At 32.8% G+C, this 26,580-nt stretch overlaps 1 protein-coding gene across 4 annotated transcripts in view; it reads left to right on the top strand.

Moving 5' to 3' along the window:
• The window catches only part of baz (par-3 family cell polarity regulator), a 224,456-nt gene extending 198,258 nt beyond the window's left edge, over nt 1–26,198 (top strand). For 2 of the 4 annotated variants that reach the window (XM_075303133.1, XM_075303132.1), the window contains 8 exons: nt 7,492–8,997; nt 9,060–9,266; nt 9,349–9,887; nt 9,987–10,259; nt 13,696–14,306; nt 14,370–14,853; nt 15,513–15,611; nt 20,947–26,198. In XM_075303133.1, coding sequence (XP_075159248.1) covers nt 7,492–8,997; nt 9,060–9,266; nt 9,349–9,887; nt 9,987–10,259; nt 13,696–14,306; nt 14,370–14,853; nt 15,513–15,611; nt 20,947–21,595 — 4,368 coding nt within the window. In that variant the 3' untranslated portion in view covers nt 21,596–26,198. The remainder of the gene's footprint in view (nt 1–7,491; nt 8,998–9,059; nt 9,267–9,348; nt 9,888–9,986; nt 10,260–13,695; nt 14,307–14,369; nt 14,854–15,512; nt 15,612–20,946) is intronic. The other 2 variants (XM_075303136.1, XM_075303134.1) reach the window with 1 other exon arrangement.
• Nucleotides 26,199–26,580: the final 382 nt, after the last annotated feature.

The raw sequence follows: 26,580 nt of genomic DNA on the forward strand, positions 1-26,580 counted from the left end.
AGTATAATGACTATTGTATAAGCTGCCATGATGTGAAGGAAAAGGAATCAATTAAACACCTCTTGTGTGAGTGTCCAGCTTTTTGTGTAAAGCGTAAGCGAATTTTAGGAGCATATAGCTTTAGATTACTGGCGGACCTGGAAAACGTTAACTTAAGCAGTTTGTTAATGTTTTTGGAGCAATCTGGTTGGTTAAACAAAAGTTAATAATAGAGAAGGTTCAGTGGTTTAAGACTCGAAGTGCCCATATGTAATAGGTACTTTTAGTTAATGTGGTATCACAATGGACTGAATAGTCTAAGTGAGCCTGAAATTAATCGGGCTGCCAATTTAACCTAACCTAACCTATTTCTTCAAATCAAAAATATTTTCCTTTACAGTAGTGCCCTTTACAGAAGTGCCCATATGTAATAGGTACTTTTAGTTAAATGTGGTATCACAATGGACTGAATAGTCTAAGTGAGCCTGAAATTAATCGGGCTGCCAATTTAACCTAACCTAACCTATTTCTTCAAATCAAAAATATTTTCCTTTACAGTAAGGAAAATTTATCTTACCCAAAGTCTTTAACGGAGGGACGCACATTTTAGACATTCGTGTCCTAGATTTAATGTAAAAAGTTTTGAATCGAAGATTACTATTTTATATTTAAATAAAATATATACTTATTTTAAAGAAATTTGTCCTTAATATATTGTGTAAATTGTGTGTCCTAAATTTCATAATGGGTCAATATTTTCTTCAGTGTATATAAGATTCGGCCCGCCCAAATTTTCGGCCTTATATACTTTTTTTAACGAACATTTTTCATGACTTTAAAGTTTCACCGACTAAAAAATAAATCAAAAATATTTCTGTTAACGCCTTCTTTATGTTAAAAAAAAAATCAAATCAATCCAAGCATTTTCAAGTTTAACATTAAAATCAAATAAATAAATGTTAAACATATGTTTAACTGAAATGACTCACATTAATGCCAAATAAATTGTTAAAGTTTTCTTTATTTTTATTCAGTGGCATACAAAACAAAAATTGAATGTGGGTGCTGCAGAAATGCATTCAAATTTATGGCAATCATAGTCCAAAAAATAAGGCCAAAACGAATTCAAACTAAATTTGAAAACATGGAGTAGCAACCGTGATCGACCGATCAAAGAAAACCCATGTTAACCACAACAATAATTATGGCTAGAAAAAAAATGAGATTGTTAGCAAAAATATGCTAGGCCAGACTTCAAAAAAGGCATAGAAGAACAGCCAGCAATAAACAAATATTTCTATTGTTGTTATTAACCACCATACAAACTCAATGAATTCCAAGAAAATCCAAAACTAAAAACAACAACACAATTGCATCACACAGACAAAACAAAAAAGTTTAAGCAAGCAGCAGACCATAGAGTTTTCCATCACCCAAAACAAATTCAAGCATTGAAAATTTTAACAAATTTATATACACATTTTTCAAATGTTTCTAAATCAGCTAAGCCTAAATGCCATAATTGTCACTGGGGAGTGGGCAAAACTTATATCGTCGTGAACTTTTCAACTTGAGTGTAAATCAGTCTTACTATCATTTTGGGAGTTCAAGTTGATTCACCTATGCTCCCACAACTGCTATGAATCACTCGTAGCTGCGAAAACCATTCAAATAATTTTTTTTTGAAAATTCAATGAAGGAAAAGGAGATTGGATTTTTTTTCAAGTAAACTACATATTAAAATAGGAAAGTCTATAGTTGTTGATGACTCAAATCTGAGTATTTTGGGTGAGGAAATATGTGAAGTATTATTTTTTTTTTGTTTTTGCTTCAACAATAAAAATAATTGATCCAAATAATGTTAAGCTGTAATTGCTTCAAACATGGACATTACAATATCAATCATCAGATGCAGTTATTGAATTATTTGATTGAATTTTTCCAAATTGTATTTAATTTAAAAAAGTAAACTGATTTTTTTATTTTATTTTTATTGTGTATTTTAATAACCTGCACAACAAGAATTAATTCTTATAACTACAGTACAGGCATTTAGTGTCCAACAATAACATCCTTATTTATAGGAAACCAAGTAAGGCAAGTCTAAAGTTGGGCGGGGCCGACTATATTATACCCTGCACCACTTTGTAGATCTAAATTTTCGATACCATATCACATCCGTCAAATGTGTTGGGTGCTATATATAAAGGTTTGTCCCAAATACATACATTTAAATATCGCTCGATCTGGACAGAATTTGATAGACTTCTACAAAATCTATAGACTCAAAATTTAAGTCGGCTAATGCACTAGGGTGGAATACAATGTTAGTAAAAAAATATGGGAAACATTTAAATCTGAAGCAATTTAAAGGAAACTTCGCAAAAATTTATTTATGATTTATCGCTCGATATATATGTATTAAAAGTTTAGGAAAATTAGAGTCATTCTTACAACTTCTCGGCTAAGCAGTGGCGATTTTACAAGGAAAATGTTGGTATTTTGACCATTTTTGTCGAAATCAGAAAAACATATATATGGGAGCTATATCTAAATCTGAACCGATTTAAACCCAATTTGGCACGCATAGCTACAATGCTAATTCTACTCCCTGTGCAAAATTTGAACTAAATCGGAGCAAAAGGTTGGTCTCTGTGGTCATATGAGTGTAAATCGGGCGAAAGCTATATATGGGAGCTATATCTAAATCTGAACCGATTTCAACCAAATTTGGCACGCATAGCTAAAATGCTAATTCTACTGACTGTGCGAAATTTCAACTAAATCGGAGCAAAAGGTTGGCCTCTGTGGTCATATAGGTGTAAATCGGGCGAACAATATATATGGGAGCTATATCTAAATCTGAACCGATTTCAACCAAATTTGGCACGCATAACTACAATGCTAATTCTACTCCCTGTGCAAAATGTCAACTAAATCGGAGCAAAAAATTGGCCTCTGTGGTCATATGAGTGTAAATCGGGCGAAAGCTATATATGGGAGCTACATCTAAATCTGAACCGATTTCAACCAAATTTGGCACGCATAGCAACAATGGTAATTCTACTCCCTGTGCAAAATTTCAACAAAATCGGAGTTAAAAATTGGCCTCTGTGGTCATATGAGTGTAAATCGGGCGAACAATATATATGGGAGCTATATCTAAATCTGAACCGATTTCAATCAAATTTGGCACGCATAACTACAATGCTAATTCTACTCCCTGTGCATAATTTCAACTAAATCGGAGCAAAAAATTGGCCTCTGTGGTCATATGAGTGTAAATCGGGCGAACAATATATATGGGAGCTATATCTAAATCTGAACCGATTTCAATCAAATTTGGCACGCATAACTACAATGCTAATTCTACTCCCTGTGCAAAATTTCAATTAAATCGGAGTAAAAGATTGGCCACTATGGTCATATGAGTGTAAATCGGGCGAACGATATATATGTGAGCTATATCTAAATCTGAACCGATTTCAATAAAATTTGGCACACTTGACTACACTACTAATTGTACTCGTAGTGCAAAATTTCAACCAAATTGGGGTAAAACTCTGGCTTCTGGGACCGTATTAGTCCATATCGGGCGAAAGATATATATGGGAGCTATATCTAAATCTGAACCGATTTCAATAAAATTTGGCACACTTGACTATAGTACTAATTGTTCTAATTTGTGCAAAATTTTAAGCAAATTAGGGTAAAACTCTGGCTTCTAGGGCCATATAAGTCCATATCGGGCGAAATATATATATGGGAGCTATATCTAAATCTGAACCGATTTCTTCCAAAATCAATAGGGTTCTATTCTGAGCCAAAACACATACTTGTGCCAAATTTGAAGTCGATTGGACTAAAACTGCGATCTAGACTTTGATTACAAAAATGTGTTCACGCACGCCGAGAAGGAATATGATCACCTCAAACATGTTTCAAGAGCAAAATATTATTTTTGTATGGTGACCATGTAACATGTTTGTCACTAAAATGTTATTTTCTCGTCAAATATAACCTGCTTGTCGAAATCAGATACATGATTTCCGAGAAAATAACATGGTTGCGAAAACCATGTTACATGGTCACCACCCAAAAATAACATTTTGCTCTTAAAACATGTTTGAGATGATCATATTCCTTCTCTGGGTGCGGACAGACGGACATGACTATATCGACTCAGGAGCCCACCCTAAGCATTTTTGCCAAAGACACCATGTGTCTATCTCGTCTCCTTCTGGGTGTTGCAAACATATGCACTAACTTATAATACCCTGTTCCACAGTGGGGCGCAGGGTTTAAAAAGTAAACTGATTTATAGCAAGAATGAACTACTTCGCGCAAAAATAGAACTAAATTGTACTCCACATTTTGGGATTTCTACAAAGCGTTGTTAAGACCAGGACAAGATGATGCCGCATGATGTACTTTTTAACTGCAGTTCATAAAATTACATTCTCTCATAGAAGAAAAAATCAACTAAAAGTAAATAAGAAAATCATTGACGCTAAATCATGGCCATTTTAACCATACAGTAGTTCATTCTTACTATTTTTGTGAATGGTACGAAAATATTATTTTGTTTTAGTTCATATGGAACTTATGTGTACGGTCATTGAACTTGATACCCACGTTTAATTCATAAAATATTGGAGACATACTTACGGCCATTTTCATGTAGCTCCGTTAGGCTTTAACTGCCAGTTAACAGAATGTAAATTGCAAATATCTTCTCTTCGGTTAACTTTAACTGAAAAACTTTCGTCAGTTAAGTTCCTAATTGGCATATGGAATATATAGGCAAGATGACAGCTTCGTCCATAATATGGTTTAAAAGTTGGTTAGTTAACGGAACACTAACGGAGCTTTATGAAAATGGGGGTTAAAAACGTAAGATTTCATTAAGCTGTGGAAAATTTCGTAAGAAATAATATGATTTCACTACTAAAGGGTGATACGGTCAAAATTTGGTCAATATAAACTTGACGTATTTCTTTCAATTTTGCATTTAAAAAACCTGAACACCCCTCATTTTGAAGGTGTGTGTGTGTAGAATGTTGCTTCTATTTTGATTTTGGAATTCACTCTTCAGTTGTCAAAATGCCGTCCAAGCAAGAAGAGCAGCGTATCAAAATTTTGCTCGCGCATCGCGAAAATCCGAGCTACTCGCACGCAAAACTGCCAAAATCGCTAAAAGTTGCCAAATCAACCGTTACAAATGTAATTAAAGTGTTTGGGGAACGTTTGTCGACAGCCAGGAAGTCTGAATCGGGGGGAAATCGAAAACCGGAAGCCGCTGAGACGACAAAGAGAGTTGCCGGTAGTTTCAAGCGAAACCCTAACCTTTCTCTCCGAGATGCCGCAAATAAGCTGGGTGTATCGTCTACAACCGTGCATCGAGCCAAAAAACGAGCCGGACTATCGACTTACAAGAAGGTAGTGACTCCAAATCGCGATGATAAACAAAATACGACGGCCAAAGCGCGATCTCGGAGGCTGTACACGACGATGCTGACGAAGTTTGACTGCGTGTTAATGGACGACGAAACCTACGTCAAAGCCGACTACAAGCAGCTTCCGGGACAGGAGTTTTATACGGCAAAATGAAGGGGAAAGGTAGCAGATATTTTCAAGCACATAAAACTGTCAAAGTTCGCAAAGAAATATCAGGTTTGGCAAGCCATTTGTACCTGTGGCTTGAAAAACAGCATTTTCATAGCTTCCGGGACTGTCAACCAAGAAATTTACGTGAAAGAGTGTTTGAATAAACGTCTGCTGCCTTTCCTGAAGAAACACGGTTGTTCCGTACTGTTTTGGCCGGATTTGGCATCTTGCCATTACGGTAAAAAGGCCATGGAGTGGTACGCCGCCAACAACGTGCAGGTGGTTCCCAAGGACAAGAACCCTCCCAACACGCCAGAGCTCCGCCCAATTGAGAAATACTGGGCTATTATCAAGCGGAACCTAAAGAAGACCAACAAAAATGCTAAGGACGAGCAGCAGTTCAAGGCAAACTGGCTTTCTGGGGCGAAGAAGGTGGACAAGGTGGCTGTACAAAATCTGATGGCAGGTGTCAAGCGTGAGGCCCGGCAATTGGGATTTGGAAAAGCGAAAGCCTAACTGAATATTTTTCCTAAATTTTATACTAATTGAACTTGAAAAAGAAATTTAATTTGATTTTTTAAATAAACGATTTACACGCGTTTTCCCTTGACCAAATTTTGACCGTATCACCCTTTAGCAAATAAAAATAAGTTAAATTTAGCATTAGTTTAACTACGGATTTTTCCCCATTTGCTTTTCGCTATAAAAAAGTTTGTTTGGTAGAAAAGTATGTACTTTTTGTAATTCTTTTTAAAGGATGCAAAAACTATTTCATAAAGACTAACTCAAAAAAAAAAAATGTTTGCATCTTCCCTCACATCTTTCTCACTTCCACGAGGTTTTTTTAATTCTCAACCCATTTTTCTGTAATACAAACAATGTAGAAGAACGTATTCTATTTTATAGTTTTTTTTACCTAATTTTTTTTTTTACCTTGCGCTTGGACGGAAAATCGAACCGCAAATGTCTCACGATTACTACACTCATTTCAAACATTTTGAAGTTCCATTAAGGATTTTGGCATTAATTGCGAACCAAGGATGTTGCTTCTTTAAAATAAAGATATTTTTTAGGGAACTCTCTTTCTTTAAATTTAGTCTCTATAAATATAAAATGAGTGCACAGTATGGCGAAACACCGTCTTGAGATTATCGACACTTTGGTAGTTTTTAGTGCCATTCAATTAATATTTCATTATTTTAATGTTTCGTAAATTGCACATCCCTAAAATTTAGGTTTCGTAATCTTTAATATCACGTAAATATTTTTTTTTCAGTGTACGTGAATAGCTTTATTAATATAACTTGAAAAAGAATAAACATTTGATAAATGTGATTATTTTAAAGAAGCCGCATCTTTGGTTCGGCATCAATACCAAAATCCTTAATTTTGAAAAAACTCAACTATTTGTATGTAAAATTCAAATCTTAATGAGTTTTGATAGGGTTTCTTTTACTTTTATAGAGTGATTAACCTTTCGAGACTATATTTATGATGGTTTATTTTCCCGCAAACCATATTCAGATTCAATATTCCAAAAAAGCAAACAAAAGAACATCAAACCTAAAGCTAACCATTTCCGATTTCAAAGAAGACTCTAAACGTCATCGAGTTTCAATTTAAATTCCAAGCATAAGCCAAGAACGTTAAGCATAGTCAAAAGCGAAACAGTCAACTTCCTTTGTGGAATACACACGCATGCATTTCTCCCGAAGGTTTGTTTGTTGATTTTTTGGCTTGGCAAGCCATAGTTACTAAAAAACCAAGTCACGTCCAATAAGCCACACTCTATTAATAAGCAGCAAATCATATTATAATCACATTTCCCACTGGAATAGCTACATATTCAATCATTATCAAATCACTAAACTTACGTTTGTTTTTTTTTTTTTTGTTCATTTTCAGGATCCCGATGCCTGGGTCTCTGTGCATCATTTGCAAACACAATGTGGTATTCTGGATCCCGATGACTGTGTACGTGATGTAGCCGATGATCGTGAATATATACATGCTAGTTTTGAAGACTCTGGACCGGATCCAGGTGTACCACAGGGTGGTGGAGATGGTGCCTCGGGTAGTTCATCTGTGGGTACGGGGTCACCAGACATATTTCGTGATCCCACAAATACCGAAGCACCAACAAATGGTGCCCACATAGATCATTCAACACCTCATATTGAGGTGACTAGTACCACACCATGTCCCATGACCGGTTTGGGTTTGCAAGTGAGACGTAGTAGTGATCCAAATATATTGGCTTCCCTTAAAGCTGCAGAAAATGGCAATAAACGTTGGTCTGCCGCCGCGCCACATTGTGGTGGTGATTCCCCGGAACGTATACTAATGGAAAAGAGCGGCTATTTACCACCACAATGGGAGGAAGAAGATGATGGTCATCATCAAGCTCAACAAGTACCACAACAACAGCCTTTTGCCCGTTCGGGACGTTTGTCCATGCAATTTTTGGGTGATGGGACGGGTTACAAATGGATAGAGGCTGCAGAGAAGTTGCAACAAAATTCGCAACCATATCACAATCAACAAACGCAGCAACATCCGCAGCACTCGCCGGGACAAACGAATTTCTTTACTAGTAAATCCCTGCCTCGAGAAAGTACAAGAAAAGAACCCTTGGGCCAAGCCTATGAGTCCATACGAGAAAAGGATGGTGAAATGCTTTTACTCATAAATGAGTATGGCAGTCCATTGGGCCTAACAGCCATTCCGGATAATGAACATGGTGGTGGCCTCTTAGTGCAACATGTTGAACCTGGTAGTCGAGCAGAGCGTGGACGTTTGCGTAAGGAAGATCGTATTCTGGAAATCAATGGCACCAAACTTATTGGCCTTACCGAACTTAAAGTTCAAGAGTATTTACGCAAAGCTTTGGAATCATCAGAATTGCGGGTCCGTGTCATAAGGGGCAATGCTGCCTCCAAGGAGACAAAATATCGAAAACGCGATTCAAAAGTGGCAGAAATGATAGAAGCTGAGGAAAAGTTGGCTTCGGGCTTGGAAAGCAACGTGGCCACAGTATCGCCCACCAGAAAACCAAATACAGCCCCTGTTGGATCTTCCCTACAAGTGGCCAATACTCGAAAGTTGGGACGTAAAATTGAAATTATATTGAAAAAGGGATTAAATGGTTTGGGTTTTACCATAACCACACGTGATAATCCAGCCGGGGGTCATTGTCCCATATACATCAAAAATATTCTACCCCGGGGAGCAGCCATAGAGGATGGTAGACTAAGGCCAGGAGATCGTTTACTAGAAGTTGATGGCATTTTAATGACGGGAAAAACTCAAACCGATGTCGTCTCCATATTAAGAGCTACACAACCAGGAGCTACAGTAAGACTAGTGGTCTCCAGGCAACAGGATTTGGCCGAGCCAGAAGAAAGAGAAATTGTAAGTAGAATAATTAAAAGAAATTTGTAAAGGATTTTTATGAGAATTGAAATTTTTTGCAGAATTTTGAAAACAAGGAAAATGAATTTGATTCTCCTCCTAAACCGCCAGCCCCAGTTTTACCAGTCTCCATGAAAACCCCCCAAAAAGAGATTAAAAAATCACAAAGTGCTCGATCTCTATTCGAACAACATCAACAACAGCAACATCATAATCTCAATGAATCTCAGCATTTCATTGATGCCGGCAGTGAGTCGGCAGCTTCAAGTGTAAGTATTTTCCCCCAAAACATAACCTAGATTATCACCTTGATTTATTTATGCCTCCGTTTGGCCCTCTCTCCACTTATAGGATAGCTTACAAGCTGGTGTTGCCTGGCGCTCCCGTGAAATGCTTACATTTCACATACCCGTTCATGATACCGAAAAAGCAGGCCTTGGTGTTAGTGTCAAAGGAAAAACAAGTTCCAATTTAACTGGATCCTCCACAGGCAGCTCCAATGGCTCTATGAAAAATGATGGCGATTTGGGTATATTTGTGAAGAGTGTCATACACGGTGGTGCTGCTTCCCGTGATGGTCGTCTACGTATGAATGATCAATTGGTTAGTATTAATGGTGTTACCTTACTGGGTCAAAGTAATGCCGAAGCCATGGATACTCTAAAACGTGCCATTGTTAATAATCCGGGAAAACATCCGGGTATGATTACCCTACAAGTAGCACGAAAAATTACCCGTTCATCCAGTTCGGGTGATATACTCGAACATCCCAATGAAAGTTCAAATACCAGTGATAATAGTGGAGCTACGGTTATCTATTTAAGTCCAGAGAAGAGAAACAATGAAGTAAATCGTCATAATAATGGTTCGGCAACAAACGATATGAATCGGTGAGTGTGTGTGTTGGGTTTTGGGGAATCCCTCCCTTCCCATTATGGCTGGATTTTGTTTAATTTTTTTTTTTGCCCTCTTTGTTTTTTTTTTTTTAGATGGAGCAACCCCGTTTTAGATCGCCTAACTGGTGGTGCTTGCTCTGGAAATTCAACACAAAATAATGGAACTAATGGTGGTTCTTCAACAGTGGCCAACGTCATGGCTAATAGTGGCAAAACTCCAGGTGGTGGTAATAGTGGTGTCCATAATCTTCGTAACGAGAGCTATTATATGGCAACCAATGATACTTGGTCACCAGCTTTACATCACATCCAAAAACATGTCAATAATTCAGTATTGATAGAACATGATCCGGAACCATCAACGCCGTAAGTAGATAGAGATAGAGAACGAATTTAAAATTACCACAGCGTAAAAAATAGAACTAGATATTTTCAAGACTATATTGTGCGTCCGTCGATATTGTCCATTATTTTCGACATACTCTCAAGTAAAAGTGACAGGGCCAACTAATTTTAAAATGCTATCGGATCATTTGTTGGCATTGTGGAATCCTCGTACAGGTGAAAATTTTTGCAGATATCTTCATTTCTTCGCAATGAAGTGCGAAATTTTGACAAAATTTTCTATAGAAATAAGATTTTGCCAAAATTTTCTACAGAATTAAAATTTTGACAAAATTCTGTATAGAATTAAAATTTTGACAAAATTCTGTATAGAATTAAAATTTTGACAAATTTTTTTATAGAAATAACATTTTCTGTAGAATTAAAATTTTGACAAAATTCTGTATAGAATTAAAATTTTGACAAAATTTTCTATAGAAATAACATTTTCTGTAGAAATAAAATTTTGACAAAATTTTCTACAGAAATAAAATTTTGACAAAATTTTCTATAGAAATAAAATTTTGACAAAATTTTTTATAGAAATAAAATTTTGACAAAATTCTGTATAGAATTAAAATTTTGACAAAATTTTCTATACGAGTACTAATAAAATTTTAACAAAATTTTCTATAGAAATAAAATTTTAACAAAATTTTTTATAACAAAATTTGACAAAATGTTGTATAGAAATACAATTTTGACAAAAATTTCTATAGAAATAAAATTTTGTATAGAAATAAAATTTTGACAAAATTTTGTATAGAAATAAAATTTTGAAAAAGTTTTTTATAGAAATAACATTTTTACAAAATTTCCTACAGAAATAAAATGTTGACAAAGTTTTCTATAGAAATAAAATTTTGACAAAATTTTCTATAGAAATAAAATTTTGACAAAATTCTGTATAGAATTAAAATGTTGGCAAAATTTTCTATACGAGTACAAATAAAATTTTAACAAAATTTTCTATAGAAATAAAATTTTAACAAAATTTTCTATAACAAAATTTGACAAAAATTTCTATAGAAATAAAATTTTGACAAAATTTTGTATAGAAATAAAATGTTGACAAAATTTTGTATAGAAATAAAATTTTGAAAAAGTTTTTTATAGAAATAACATTTTTACAAAATTTCCTACAAAAATAAAATGTTGACAAAGTTTTCTATAGAAATAAAATGTTGGCAAAATTTTCTATAGAAATAAAATTTGGAGAAAATTTTCTATGGAACTAAATTTTGACAAAATTTTCTTTAGAAATAAAATTTTGACAAAATGTTCCATAGAAATAAAATTTGGAGAAAATGTTCTTATAGAAATAAAATTTTGAGAAAATGTTCTATAGAAATAAAATTTTGACAAAATTTTCTATAGAAATAAAATTTTGACAAAATTCTGTATAGAATTAAATGTTGGCAAAATTTTCTATAGAAATAAAATTTGGAGAAAATTTTCTATGGAACTAAATTTTGACAAAATTTTCTTTAGAAATAAAATTTTGACAAAATGTTCTATAGAAATAAAATTTTGACAAAATTTTCTGTAAAAATAAAATTTTGACAAAATTTTCTACAGAAATAAAATTCTGTATAGAATTAAAATTTTGACAAAATTTTCTATACGAGTAGAAAAAAAAATTTTTGACAAAATGTTCTATAGAAATAAAACGTTGACTAAATTTTCAATAGAAAAAAAATTGACAAAATCTTCTATAGAAATAAAATTTTATTTGTTTTGATCTCAGCCTAAAATCATTGCGTTGACTAAACTACAAGAGTAGCTTAACCAACAGAAGAAAAATATATTTGTCAAATTTGTTTGAGTATGAGTGCAATATGGTTAGATGGACAGCCGTTTTCCACATTGCAGTATTCAATACTTGCAACAAAAAATTATCAACCAATTATCAGAATAAATTCGGGTAATTTACTAAACCCAATATAAATTACACTGGAACCTCCCGGAAAAAAAGGTTTTCGATAGTCGGCTTTACTTAAAATACATTTTATGCAAATATTCACTTTTCCTTTGCCAAAGTCCAATCGATGGTTTGAGTGCAGTTTCTATAGAAATACAATTTTAACAAATTTTCTATAGAAATAATATTTTGACAGAATTTTAATACAATTTTACACAATAAGACGTTTTGGTTTGGTAGTTTTTTTTTTTTTGGTAAAATGTTCTCAAAATTTCTGTAGATTATTTTTGGCTCATGGTTGGGACCCCTCGATGTGGTTAAAGTTTAAATGGGGCCATATTTGCTTGGTGTCGTTACAACCCTTGCAATTCTCCCATCGAACATTTGCCATCATAGCAGCCAACTCACGCATTATGAGCTTGCAGATAAACAGGGGCATACCAACAGATTCTAGTTCCCCTGGAATATTTAAGGTAGTCCCTAGCCTTGCCAACTCATCCGCTTCGCAGTTCCTCGGTGTGTTCCTATGGCCAGACACCCATATTAGGTGAATATTGTGCTGCTCAGCCATCTCATTGAGAGATTTGCGGCCGTTTTCGAGTTAAGGAACACAGAGTCCAAGGATTTTATTGCAGGTTGACTGTCTGACTATATATTAATGCCAAAATTTTTTTGGAACATTACTTCTCAGCCAATTCGTCACCTCTCTTATTGCTAATATTTCATTCTGAAAAACACTACAGTGATCAGGTAAACTTTTCGCTATTCGAAGTTCCAGATCATTAGAATATACTCCGAAAGTGTAGAAATCTTTATATCGTTTATTCCCCGGGGCCTGTATGCACCACGCCTCACTGTTGGGAATTAGAGTTTCAAACTTTTTGTCGAAAAGTGGTCTCGCCAAAGTATAATCCACAGGTGTCTGATCATGAGTACTACTCTGCTTCAGTAGTTCCCTGGTCTTTTTCTGGTTTGCCCCATGGTCTCTATGAATTTCACGTTCTTTAGGCCAGTTCATTTGCCCTTAGGTTAGGTTAGGTTATGTGGCAGCCCGATGTATCAGGCTCACTTCGACTATTCAGTCCATTGTGATACCACAGTGGTGAACTTCTCTCTTATCACTGAGTGCTGCCCGATTCCATGTTAACCTCAATGACAAGGGACCTCCTTGCCAATGACAAGGGACCATTTGCCTTTACGTTTCCCCATATTAAAGCGTGTCTCCATCGTTGATCATTCTATTGGATTCAAATACGAGTGATGAACGCACCGTAAATAATGACTGTGGATATACGTATCGATAATCTATATGGATATACGTACCGATAATCTGTCCAAAACTTATCTTCCCTTAAACTTATTACACCAGCTGATAGAATATACTTCGATTACGCTTAGTGGACATAACACTTAGTGCCCTAACCTAAAGTAACATCCTTTATTTTCAAGTATCCAAGTATAGATTTTAATTCCTCATGTCTTCTATTTTTTTTATAGCACATTACCACATCGTCCCAATGAATCTTTAGCCTCCACCATTACCAACAATACCACTGGCTCAAATGCCACCCAACCGAATAGCGGTGTTCAAAATTTCGATGCCACCTATTCATCACAGCTTAGTCTCGAAACAAATTCCGGTGTGGAGCACTTTAGTCGCGATGCCTTAGGAAGACGTTCAATGTCCGAAAAACATCATGCTGCATTGGATGCTCGTGAAACGGGCACCTATCAACGTAATAAAAAATTGCGTGAAGAAAGGGAGAGACGTGTGGCACAAACTAAATCAGCAATATATGGTTCTATGGAATCATTATCGGCACGAATTGCTGAAGCTAATTCTCGTATACCGGGCTATAAGCATTCCAAAACCAATTCAGGCATTGAACAGCAACAGATCCAATCGGAGTCTAGAGATCAAGTGGGTGATTTGGGTCCTTCATTGGGTTTAAAGAAATCCTCATCGTTGGAATCGCTACAAACAATGGTGCAAGAGATACAAATGTCTGATGAACCACGTGGAGGACCGACGACATTAAGGGCTCCTCGTGGTCGAGGACGCGAGGAAAGTTTGAGGGCAGCAGTGTCCAGTGATCATGATGTTAAAAGTAAGTCTGTTTGTATTTAATGGGAATTTGTGTAATTAATTCCTTTTCTTTTTGCCCTTAAAGAAGCCCGTCAAACTTGGCTATTGGAAGATGGTGATCCTTCTGAAGGTGGCTTTAATCAGCGTAATGGTCCCTGCCAATCATCACTCAATGATGGCAAACAAAAGTCTCGAGGCAAAAAGCCTGGTATTTTACGAGGCATTGGTTATATGTTCCGCTTTGGTAAAAATCGTAAAGATGGCGTGGCTCCAGTTGATAATCACCAACCGGTGACAAATAATGCTGCAAATGAAAGGACTCCTGCCAATAATCAAATACCTTCAGCTGCCTTGGCGGCTATGGAACGTAATGCTAAAATGGCACCGCCTGCCTATCAACCTCCGCCGCCATTACCCCCAGCAAATGCCAATGGTACTGGAGGTGGGGGCCACAGTGATGCCGTGGCAGCAGCCATGGCTGCTGGTATCCATCAAAATGATATCTTTAATCATCGCTATCAGCACTATTCGAATTATGAAGAATTACATAATCATCATCAACAAATTAGGTGAGCGCGCGTTACTCTATAGCATCTAGAATCTCTCTCCTCACCTCACCATACCTATCCCGTATCCCATAATTTTTGTTTCTTCATCATTAAAAAGACATCCATCACAGCGGTTAAGGTTATAGGCAAATGGTTTGCACTTCTCAAAAAGAAACGCATCAGCAAGAACATCAGCTATCATCAACCAACCATAACCACAATAACCACCAAGAAATCATCTAACACATAGATGTTTATGGAGAAGAAATAGCACCAAATTTTTTTTTACTTAATTTTATTTTCATCATTTTCATTTTTGGTAAACGGTTACTAACCACAAATTTCCAATTTTTTTTTCCAATTCTGATCCCTTCACTTTCGAATCTCATTAAATATATAAATTTTGTTTTATATCGATCAAATATTTAATATTTTTTGTACAAATTGTATAAAATGACTTCAATTTTCTTTTTCTTTCTCTTTTCTAACAAACAAACCAAAATGTTTCTAACATATCCTTATTATTCCCAACTAATGTAAAAAAAAAATAATTTTGGTATTGTACAAAAAATTATCCTCCCAAAAAACACCATACTTACCCACAAAAATTTATCTCACAAAAAAAAAACAACCTTCCAAACACACACACACACACACATCAAAACTCACAAAACTAATAGCGATGATAACTGCTCAAATAGTGATGTTTTATCGGAATCAACCTTAGAATGCATGCGTCAACAAGTGCTTTGGCAACGTCTTAAAGTCGAAGCAGAAAGGTAACTTTTATGAATATTTTTTTTTTCAAATAACTTTTGTTTTTGATTATGACGAACTATGACGATTAGCCAATAGTAGTTAGAGTAAAATTTCGAATTTCGAATAAATTAAAGTAAGACAACAGCTGCATGAATTACTATCTTGCTTCCCATCTCTTTTCCTTTTGATAAAAATAAAATAAAAATTTTTAAAAATGATCAAAAAGCCAAAACAATTGATTAGTCAAAAATAGGTATCAAAACTTCAGTTTTTCATTAATATACATTTTATCATAAAAATGTCCATAAGTCCACTTATCTATAATAAGACGAACAGTGACTAATAGCTGTACAATTAGCCAATAAGCAAAATCGAATCGCCATAAAACAACAACAACAAGTCAACATATCTAAGCTACCACTAGAACATAAGGATTAGATAGATTTTGGAACCTTTTTATAGCCACCACCATTTAGGAAGTATAATAAGTTTTTCGTACTGTATGAAAGGTTTTTACTTGTTCCAAATAATTTTTAATTGAAATTTCTTCAATCACAGAAATGATGAGTATCATTGTCTACATCAATAAAACAATTAATTGATTTTTGTTTTGTAATTAAAGTAATTAATTGAATCAATTGAACTTGTAATTGTTGTTTTTTTTTTTTTAATCAATTGAAATTTTGTTTGGAAAAATGTGTATAATACCTACCGTCCTCCAATAATGAAACTATAGTGCTGGAATTTAGCACATTCTTATTTTTTTGTCTGCAAGCTGGTCAAGTTTGGAGTCAAGATATAGAGCCCAGGTTTTGATATAGCCCAATATAACCACCACAAATTTTGTCAGAATTGCCTGCAATAGATATATAGAAGTATTTTTAGCCCATAAACGAATGTTTAAAATTTAGATATATGGTTAGGTTAGGTTAGGTGGCAGCCCGATGTATCAGGCTCACTTAGACTATTCAGTCCATTGTGATACCACATTGGTGAACTTCTCTCTTATCACTGAGTGCTGCCCGATTCCATGTTAAGCTCAATGACAAGGGACCTCCTTTTTATAGCCGAGTCCGAACGGCGTTCCGCATTGCAGTGAAACTACTTAGAGAAGCTTTGAAACCCTCAGAAATGTAAACAGCATTACTGAGGTGGGATAATCCACCGCTGAAAAACTTTTTGGTGTTCGGTCGAAGCAGGAATCGAACCCACGACCTTGTGTATGCAAGGCGGGCATGCTAACCATTGCACCACGGTGGCTGCCAAATTTAGATATATCGCCCACGTTTTGTTATAGCCTTCATATAGATCGATCCCCCCATTTGACTTCTTGAGAATATTAAAATTGCAGTTTTCATTAAATTTGTTTATATAAATTTGAAATGTAGCCGAAAGACTCATAAATAACTGTGAGAAATATCTTTTATATCGGTCCATATGCTGATGAAACATGTTCCGGTGTATTCCATTTGCCTGGAATTTGAAACACTTCTGAAACGCACAGTTTGGTATAGCCCCTGAGAGATCAGATGTTAATGCCACTTTGTTTTTGTTGTAGCAATTTTGCAACATTCTTCGATGTCGCACGTTTCATGCCTATAACATCGGTAAAAACTGCTTAGTATGAGTCGAGTATGCCAATATCTGCAATAATCTGCAGAATTAAGGTCTCGAATCATCTGAAAGGCTATTATTTCATTCGATTTTATATTTATTTATTTGCTAGATTTTGATTTGAAGCCATTTTCTTAAACACTAACACGAGCAATTTAAGAATCCTCTAGTAGTGCTCGACCGAAGCGGTTTTTAGGCCAACGCCGATATTCGGCAAAAAACAGACATAATCGGCCGAAGTCGATTAATTTCCTAAAATTTGTAATTAGGGAAATTTGGCTTGTTTTAGTTCAATATTAGTATATTTTATTCAACAAATGCATAAAAACAACAATAAAAGATAATTCAGTCCATATTCTATAATATCCTTTTAGAACTAACAAATTTTTTAATATTCAAAATTCTGTACTTTGATATTATAATGACAAAAAAGGATTTTTTATATTTTTTTTTTACATTTTATTTGTACTGGGTGTTTTGACTGAGACAAATTCAACACTGGGACAATTCAATATGTAATATAGTATTGAAAAAGCTTCGGCTTTGGTTAATCGGCCTCTTGACCCCGAAGGTCTATTCGTGGGCGATTATTGATTTTTGACCGAATGCCGATTATTCGATCGAGTTCTGTCCTCTAGAACTTAAAAATTGTTCTTATACATATAGAATCTGATGTAGCCTCCATATGTGCAAATCTTAAATTTAAATTCGACTATGAACCGATCTTCTTGAAGGGAGTATGTGAAGAATACTGGTATAAGAGTTCCAGAATTCTAAAAAACAGGATCGAATGGATCGTCTTCTCGACGCTCAAGAGGAGTTAGTGACTTTATAAATGGGATGTTGCTTTTCGTTATGGATCCACACAAACCTACAACGAACGGATGGGTTCTACTCGCATTTTGAAGACTCGCCCAGTTGTTCAAACTACGTATTCATTTGTTCCATATTCTGTTAGTCAGTTATTAATACTATTTTTGTATGTTTTTTCTTGTTTTTAAACTTGTGTACCGTTTTTTTTTTTTTAATTTATGATTGTTATTAAGTTTTTTTTTTAGGTTTGGAATCCATATATGCCCTTGCGACTTGGATTCGTGAAGAAAACATAAATAAATAAAATAAATACACCGTCATTGAGGTTACACACAAAAAAATTCTGATTCAATTACAAAATTAATTGTTCAAACTAATTTTTTAATTGAAATGTCTTCAATCACGAAAATGATGTTATTAATCACAGTTTTAATTGGGCATAAAAAATATTTGATTAAAAAATTAATTGATTTGATTTGAAAATTTCAATTATTTTTTTAATTGATTCAATTAAAATTTTTGATTGCAAAACTCAATTAATGTCGTGAAATAAAAACTTAACTATTTTCAAACTTTCTTATTCGACTTTGTGTTTTTTAGTATGATTGTTTAAAATAAATTTTTATTTAGAAAATAAAAAAAGTTCCATCACTTTTTTTAACTGACTTAGCCTTAGTTAATTAATTGTTTAATTACAAATTTTCAATCATTGACTTAATTAATAACTTAATGCTTCTATCTTAATTAAAAAGTTAATTGTATCAACTAATTTACTAATTGAAATTTTTTTCAACTTCAATCAACTTTTTAATTGGAAATATGTTGGTGATATTTTTTTCTGTGTACAGTCGAAGGGATTTGGATGAGCCATAGTGGGTTCAATAGTATGATTGTTTGAAATAAATTTTTATTTAAAAATTCCATTCCATTACTTTTTTTAAAAATTTTCAATCATTGACGTAATTAATAACTTCATGTATCAATTAATTTACTAATTGATTTTTTATACCCTGCGCCACACTGTGGAACAGAGTATTATAAGTTAGTGCATATGTTTGTAACACCCAGAAGGAGACGAGATAGACACATGGTGTCTTTGGCAATAATGCTCGGGGTGGTTCCCTGAGTCGATATAACCATGTCCGTCTGTCCGTCCGTCCGTCCGTCTGTTTGTCTGTCTGTGAACACATTTTTGTGATCAAACTCTAGGTCGCAGTTTAAGTCCAATCGACTTCAAATTTGGCACATGTTCCTGTTTTGGGTCAGAATAGAACCCTATTGATTTTGGAAGAAATCGGTTCAGATTTAGATATAGCTCCCATATATATATTTCGGCCGATATGCACTTATATGGATCCAGGAGCCAGAGTTTTATCCCGATTTGCTTGAAATTTTGCACGAGGAGTACAATTGGTAGTATAGTCGAGTGTGCAAAATTTGATTGAAATCGGTTCAGATTTAGATATAGCTCCCATATATATCTTTTGCCCGATATGGACTTATATGGCCCCAGAAGCCAGAGTTTAGGCCCAATTTGGTTGAAATTTTGCACATGGAGTACAATTAGTAGTGTAGTCATGTGTGCCAAATTTGGTTGAAATCGGTTCAGATTTAGATATAGCTCCCATATATATCTTTCAATTTGATTGAAATTTTGCACTAGGAGTACAAATAGTAGTGTAGTGAAGTGTGCCAAATTTGATTGAAATCGGTTCAGATTTAGATATACCTCCCATATATAGCTTTCGCCCGATTTACACTCATATGACCACATAGGCCAATTTTTTACTCCGATTTAGTTGAAATTTTGCACAGGGAGTATAATAAGCATTGTTGCTATGCGTGCCAAATTTGATTGAAATCTGTTCAGATTTAGGTATAGCTCCCATATATATGTTTTTCTTATTTCGACAAAAATGGTCAAAATACGAACATTTCCCTTTTAAAATCGCCTCTGCTTAGTCGAAAAGTTGTAAAAATTACTCTAATTTTCCTCTACTTCTAGTACATATATATCGAGCGATAAATCATAAATAAAAGTTTGTGAAGTTTCCTTAAAATTGCTTCATATTTAAATCTTTGCCATATTTTTTTACTATCATTGTGTTTCACCCTAGTGCATTAGCCGACTTAAATTTTGAGTCTATAGAATTTGTAGAAGTCTATCAAATTCTGTCCAGATCGAGTGATATCTAAATGTATGCATTTGGAACAAACCTCTATATGTCCAGCACCCAACACATTTGACGGATGTGATATGGTATCGAAAATTTAGATCTACGAAGTGGTGCAGGGTATAATATAGTCGGCTCGCCCGACTTTAGACTTTCCTTACTTGTTTTTAACTGGAAATATGTTGGTGATATTTTTTTCTGTGTACAAGGGATTTTCTGTGTCGAAGGGATTTGGATGAGCCATAGTGGGTTCAATAGTATGTTTCATAAAATTCAAAAACATTCTTCTCTTACTTAATTCTCAATAACTTAGAAATTAATCTGAATAACGACGAGGAGTCTTAAACATTTTTTTTATGATTTTTTCCTTATTTAATACTTAGAAATCCTACTAGAAAGTCTCTTTTTTTATTTGTTTTTAATATTTAGTATGCATTCTAAGTTGTATTTTTAAAACATTATAATGCAGTTTCCTACTTCCCATCCTTTTATGCCTTGCCTGAGCTTTGCTTCTGTGTAAAAAAAAACTTGCTTTATACGCTTAATCAAAATCATTTAATTCAACATTTTTATTTATCTCTCTTTTTATTTACATGAATAACGACAATGCTTTTTATATAAAAACAAAAAACTACGTATAAAAATATATAAAATATTATATTACTGGATAATTTGGGTTGCGCTTGATGGAATATGTTACGCTTCAATATGTTTTGTGATTTTTTGTAAATACCTACCTATGTATATGTAACAGTCGACGTCATCAACATTATCATTCTCAACGTAGTGCGCGCTCACAGGACATCAATATTCCACAATATTCTTCGCATAGCAATAATCACAACAACCAGATGAACAATCATCATCACAGCAATGGCAAAAATCCTAGTTTACGATCTTCAAATCCTCCATACTATGATTATGAGACAGCACAACATAATTTAAGTCAATCATCGGCAAATGGCAATAACACATCACTCAATGGAAGTTTTCAACATCGAACGGGAAGTATTAAACAACATAATGGTCATATAACTGTAAATGCTGTTGCAGCAGCACAACAACAACAACAGCAGCATCACTCACCATCGCCTAGTGGACAGGCTCAGGCCCATTGGAAAACAGCGGCCATGAATGGTTTTTCACCAGCCTCCCTGAATAGTAGTGCCCGGTCTCGGGGTCCTTTTGTGACACATGTCACTCTGGGTCCATCAAATACTTCCAATAATATGGCTGGAGGACAACAACAGCAACAACAACAACAGCCTACATATCAAACGGTACAGAAACATCATCATAATCAACAACATAGCCACGCTCTCAATGGGGGTCATCAACAATCACAATATTCTGGAGCTATTGCTGGTCCCCAGCACACAACGGCCACAGCATCAAAAGTGTGACTATAGGCAAACGTTCTTCGCCAATGTCTAGGCGAAGACGTTGTTGTACGTGGTATAAGCAGCAAAACGAAAATTACAACATCTACTTCAACCAAAACTAAAGTTAAAACGACATCAATTCCTTGTACATCATTACCCAAAAGTAGTGGTAATGGTGGTTGTATAGGCGATAATGGTGGTACGAAAAAGGAGGAGGCGATGAAAAACAATGAAAATGATGATGAGGAAGATATTGTTGAAATTTTCTATTTTGCCACAGAATGTTGAAATTATTTTTCTTAAGCCATTGGGGAAAAAACAGCAAAACAACGAAACTCCTTTGCCTAGCGCTATATGTATTGGTTATGTTGTGGTGAGATTTGTTTTATTTTCATTAAAAAAAAAAAATATAAATTATATCAATTATGTTTGTGTATTATAAAAAAACAAGTAACAGTCAATTTCTCATATTCAAAACGAAGACTTTCGTTTTTTTTGGAAAACATCCATATTAGAAGAAAATATCTGTATTTTTTTTTATATTTTAAAACTTTGTTTTGAGTATAAGAAATTAACTCCTTATACTTAGATGTCCAGTGTATAGATAAGAAAACTACCGATTGTTATAATCTCTATAGTATTTCACATTTGTTTTTCTTCCTTTAGGAAAATTAAAAAAACAAAATAACTTAAAGCTTTTTCCTAAAATCCTAAATATTTTTCTATTACAAAATACAAGTGCAAATTTTTTTGAAAATCTTAAATTTTCGAAAAAGTAAAATAATAACAAAGACAAAGAAACTACTTATATGGCAAAATTATATATATATAATTAACGTATAAAAACAAAACTTAACAAATAAAACAATTAAATATTTATATATGTATGGAAATTATTGCAAGAGAGACTGCTAATTAAATAAAAAGAAAACATATTATTTATATTGAAAATCTTTGATGAAAATACAATTAAAATTTGTTTTAAATTTTTTCCAAGAAATTTATAATTATTTTAGAGAAAATTAATCTTGCAAAACATCATGGGGGGGGATAAAAATTATATATGATTTTTTATTTATTTAATTATTATAAAAATTTTTAAAATAATATTTCAGTAGCACAAAAAATCTGAAAAAAAAATATTTACACAACACTTATAAAAAATTTATGGAAAATCTACAGTCTGTGTCTACTGGATAATTTTTGTTAGATCATGAGATCTAACGCAAAAAAAAATTGCTGAAAAACATATTTACTGTCTTGAAAAGAATAACAGAATTATTTTATTTCGTAGTAATGTATTATTAGATCTTTATAAATACTTACTTTTTGAAATTTGATTCGTGTTGGAAAACAAAAAAAATTGTTAATACACACCGCTAAAAAGCCAGCTGAAATATAAAAATATCGGCTGGAAAAGATAAAGCAAAAGAAATACTTTTTTTGTAATTTTTAAAACGAAATATTTCAAATCAGCCATTTATTTATTTATTTATTTATTCAGTCATCAATACAAAGGAAGCCAATAAAGGCCATTTTCTCAAAGGTCTATATGCTGATCGTATTCGGTAACTTTTAGAAAAATGTATGGGCTGATATATCCGAAAGGGAGATATTAAATTATGCCACATTTTAAAGACCATGAGATTTTGTGATATTTTTTTTTTAACGCTACGGGGAAAAGGGAAAACAATGGCTGATTACTAAAACTACAAAACTTTTTTATTGTAATTTTTCAAATGAAAATATTTTACACCAGCCTTTATTTTTTTGTCAAACTAAGACCTGACAGCAGACAAAATATTTGCTGATCGGACTGATATATTCGAAATTGGGATATTAAAGTGGGCCACATTTTAAAGTCCACGAAATTTAGCAAAATTTTGCTCGCCTAGATCAGGAATTAAAAACACGTAACGTCATTATTATGTATGGACATAGTTTTACAAAAATTTTATCCATCAAAATCCATAAATTTAATCCATTTAAAATATGGCCCACATATTTTAAAGTCCATGAAATTTAGCGAATTGTTGCTCGCCAAGACCAGGAATTAAAAACACGTAACGTCATTATTATCTATGGATATAGTTTTACATAAATTTAATCCATAATTTTTTTAAAAGAAATTTAAATTTATTTTTCCATACATAGCAAACATACTTTTCTATGAGTGTAGTTTTACATAAATTTATTCTAACCATTTTTTAGAAGAAATTTAAATCAGCCATTTTCTCAAAGGCCTAAGAAATATATGCTGATCGTATTCGGTAACTTTTAGAAAAATGTATGGGCTGATATATCCGAAATGGAGATATTAAATTATGCCACATTTTAAAGACCATGAAATTTTGCGAATTTGTTTTTTCGAAAGGAGAAAAAGGAAAACCTGTTAAATTATTAAAAAACGCTACGGGGAAAAAGGGGAAAACAATGGCTGATTACTAAAACTACAAAAGTTTTTTATTGTAATTTTTCAATTGAAAATATTTCACACCAACCTTTGCCAAACTAAGACCTGACAGCAGACAAAATATTTGCTGATCGGACTGATATATTCGAAATTGGGATATTAAAGTGGGCCACATTTTAAAGACCACGAAATTAAGCGAATTGTTGCTCGCCTAGATCAGGAATTAAAAACACGTAACGTCATTATCATCTATGGACATAGTTTTACATAAATTTAATCCATTATTTTTTTAAAAGAAATTTAAATTTATTTTTCCATACATAGCAAACATACTTTTCTTGAGTGTAGTTTTACATAAATTTATTCTAATCATTTTTTAGAAGAAATTTAAATTTAGTTTTCCTTAATCATACAAAGCAAACCCGTAACAGCAAGCACCGATATTTGGCAATATTTGCATAAATTTCTATGAGTGTAGTTTTAGAATGAAGCAAAAATATTTTCGTTCTAACCAGTTTTTGTAGAAGAAATTCAAATAAGTTTAAATATTATACAAACAAAACAAAAACAAACAAAAATTCAATGAACCCATTTTTTCATAAAAATTTCTCTGAAAGTGAAAAAGCATGGAAGATAAAACTGGCTAAAACTAAATTTGGTTTATTTTTTTTAGAGAGAAAAACGTTTAATGCCAACATTAGTTTAAACTTCATTTTTTGGTATAATTTTTATACTGTGGAACAGGATATTATTTATAAATAAAACAAACATATATAATTTTTAACCACCCCTTAGAAAAGAAATATTTAATATATTTTCAATTGTGTAGTTAATAAACGAAAGAATTATTCCCACATTTGTTAAAATTTTTGAAAATACTAAAAATTGCAAATAAATATTAAATAAAAAATGTTTGACCATAAAAATGTTATAAACAAGAAAATATACAAAAAAAATCCTATATATGGATTTACAAAAAGAAATTAATAAACCATTAAATAAAAATTTTAAACATTAAATAATAAATTTAAAAATATATACACAGAAATATTTGAAAAAAAAATTCTACCAGAAATTAGCAAAAACAAAAAATATTTATGGATGAAACAGAAGACACATTTTTTTTACTGGGAAGTTATATGAATCGAAATGAAAATAAAACTGAAAACTGAAAACTGTGATTATAAAATTACTAAACCAGAAGGACAAAAGAAAAACAGTTGGAATGAAAATGAGAAAATGTGAAATGTAATAACTAACAAAATAAACAAAAAAAAAAAACACGAATGCAATTGCTACATTCCAAATTAGCTAATAGGGAAACAAAATAGTTTAGTATACAAAATATACTACAAAATAATATTTACATAATTTAAGTCTATAGTAATTACAAAAACTATCAAATACGAATATTATTTAGAGTTTATGAACGAAAATGAAGAAAAATAAAAATAAAATTTAAGCCATTGTCCAATTGATAATAAATGATTTATAATAATAAAAAAAAACAAAAATAAAATAGATGGAAAAACTACAATACAAAATGAAGAAGAATTATTTGCTTATAAAGTTTTATAATATCTGTTCTAATTTGTATAGATTTTCTTTCTATATGAATGGCGAAAAAAAAACATTTATTACAAGGAATTATAGCAGCAATATTTACTGCGTGTTTTTTTCTATATCTATAACAATGAAATTTATATTAAATTTATAAATCTCTAATTTTTTTTCCTTACTAAACATATACAAATGTATTTTTAAAATTGTTTATTAATCTATATATATTTTTGTTTTATATGTGTTTCTTTTTTTTTATATTTTTTTTTTATCGTTTTAATATCATTTGTCGATTTTTTTTTGTTTCATTGTTTTTGTGTAAATAATTATTTGTTTTAATTTGTATATCCCTTGGTGTAATTTCCTAATTTTTTGTTTTTGTTTTTTTCATTTTATTGGATTTAATGTTCTCGTATTTTCTCCACCTATAATGTCGCTATATATTCATGTTTTGTCATATTTAAATATATATATTTTTTTACATTTGTATAATTTAATAATTAGTATGAATTAATCATAAATTTGTCCCATATATTGATTAACTTTACTTACACTTAAGTGTATCATTTCCATTTAGAAATCGAAAAGAAACGAAATAATATCATTTTCCGTATAAGTTTGAAAATCGAAATAAAAAAATCATATAAAATATTTCCATTGTTTTTATTTTTAAAGGTTGACGAAAAAAATTGTTGTAAACATTTTCCCTCCTTTAAAGTTGGATAAATATCGCCAACTCAAGTTAATCTTTATTACAAGTAATTTCTCATCATTAATTGGATCAATTCACTCAATCTTTGATATTATTGCTCTCCCAATGGCTCTCAAACTAAAGGATAACCCATAAACATCAAACCGAACTAGAACGAATCAAACAAACGCTGCAACTACCACAATTGCAAGACTTTAGATTTCGAAGTAACCTGTTTTTATAAAAACTCGTAATTTTGAAAAGTAAATATAAGTTTGTCGTCATTAAAAAACATCAACAAAAATATTCAGTACACGCAAAAAAAAAATAATTCTTTCCTCC

This window comes from Haematobia irritans, chromosome 3 (genome assembly GCF_050003625.1).
Source record: "Haematobia irritans isolate KBUSLIRL chromosome 3, ASM5000362v1, whole genome shotgun sequence".
Classification (NCBI taxonomy): domain Eukaryota; kingdom Metazoa; phylum Arthropoda; class Insecta; order Diptera; family Muscidae; genus Haematobia; species Haematobia irritans.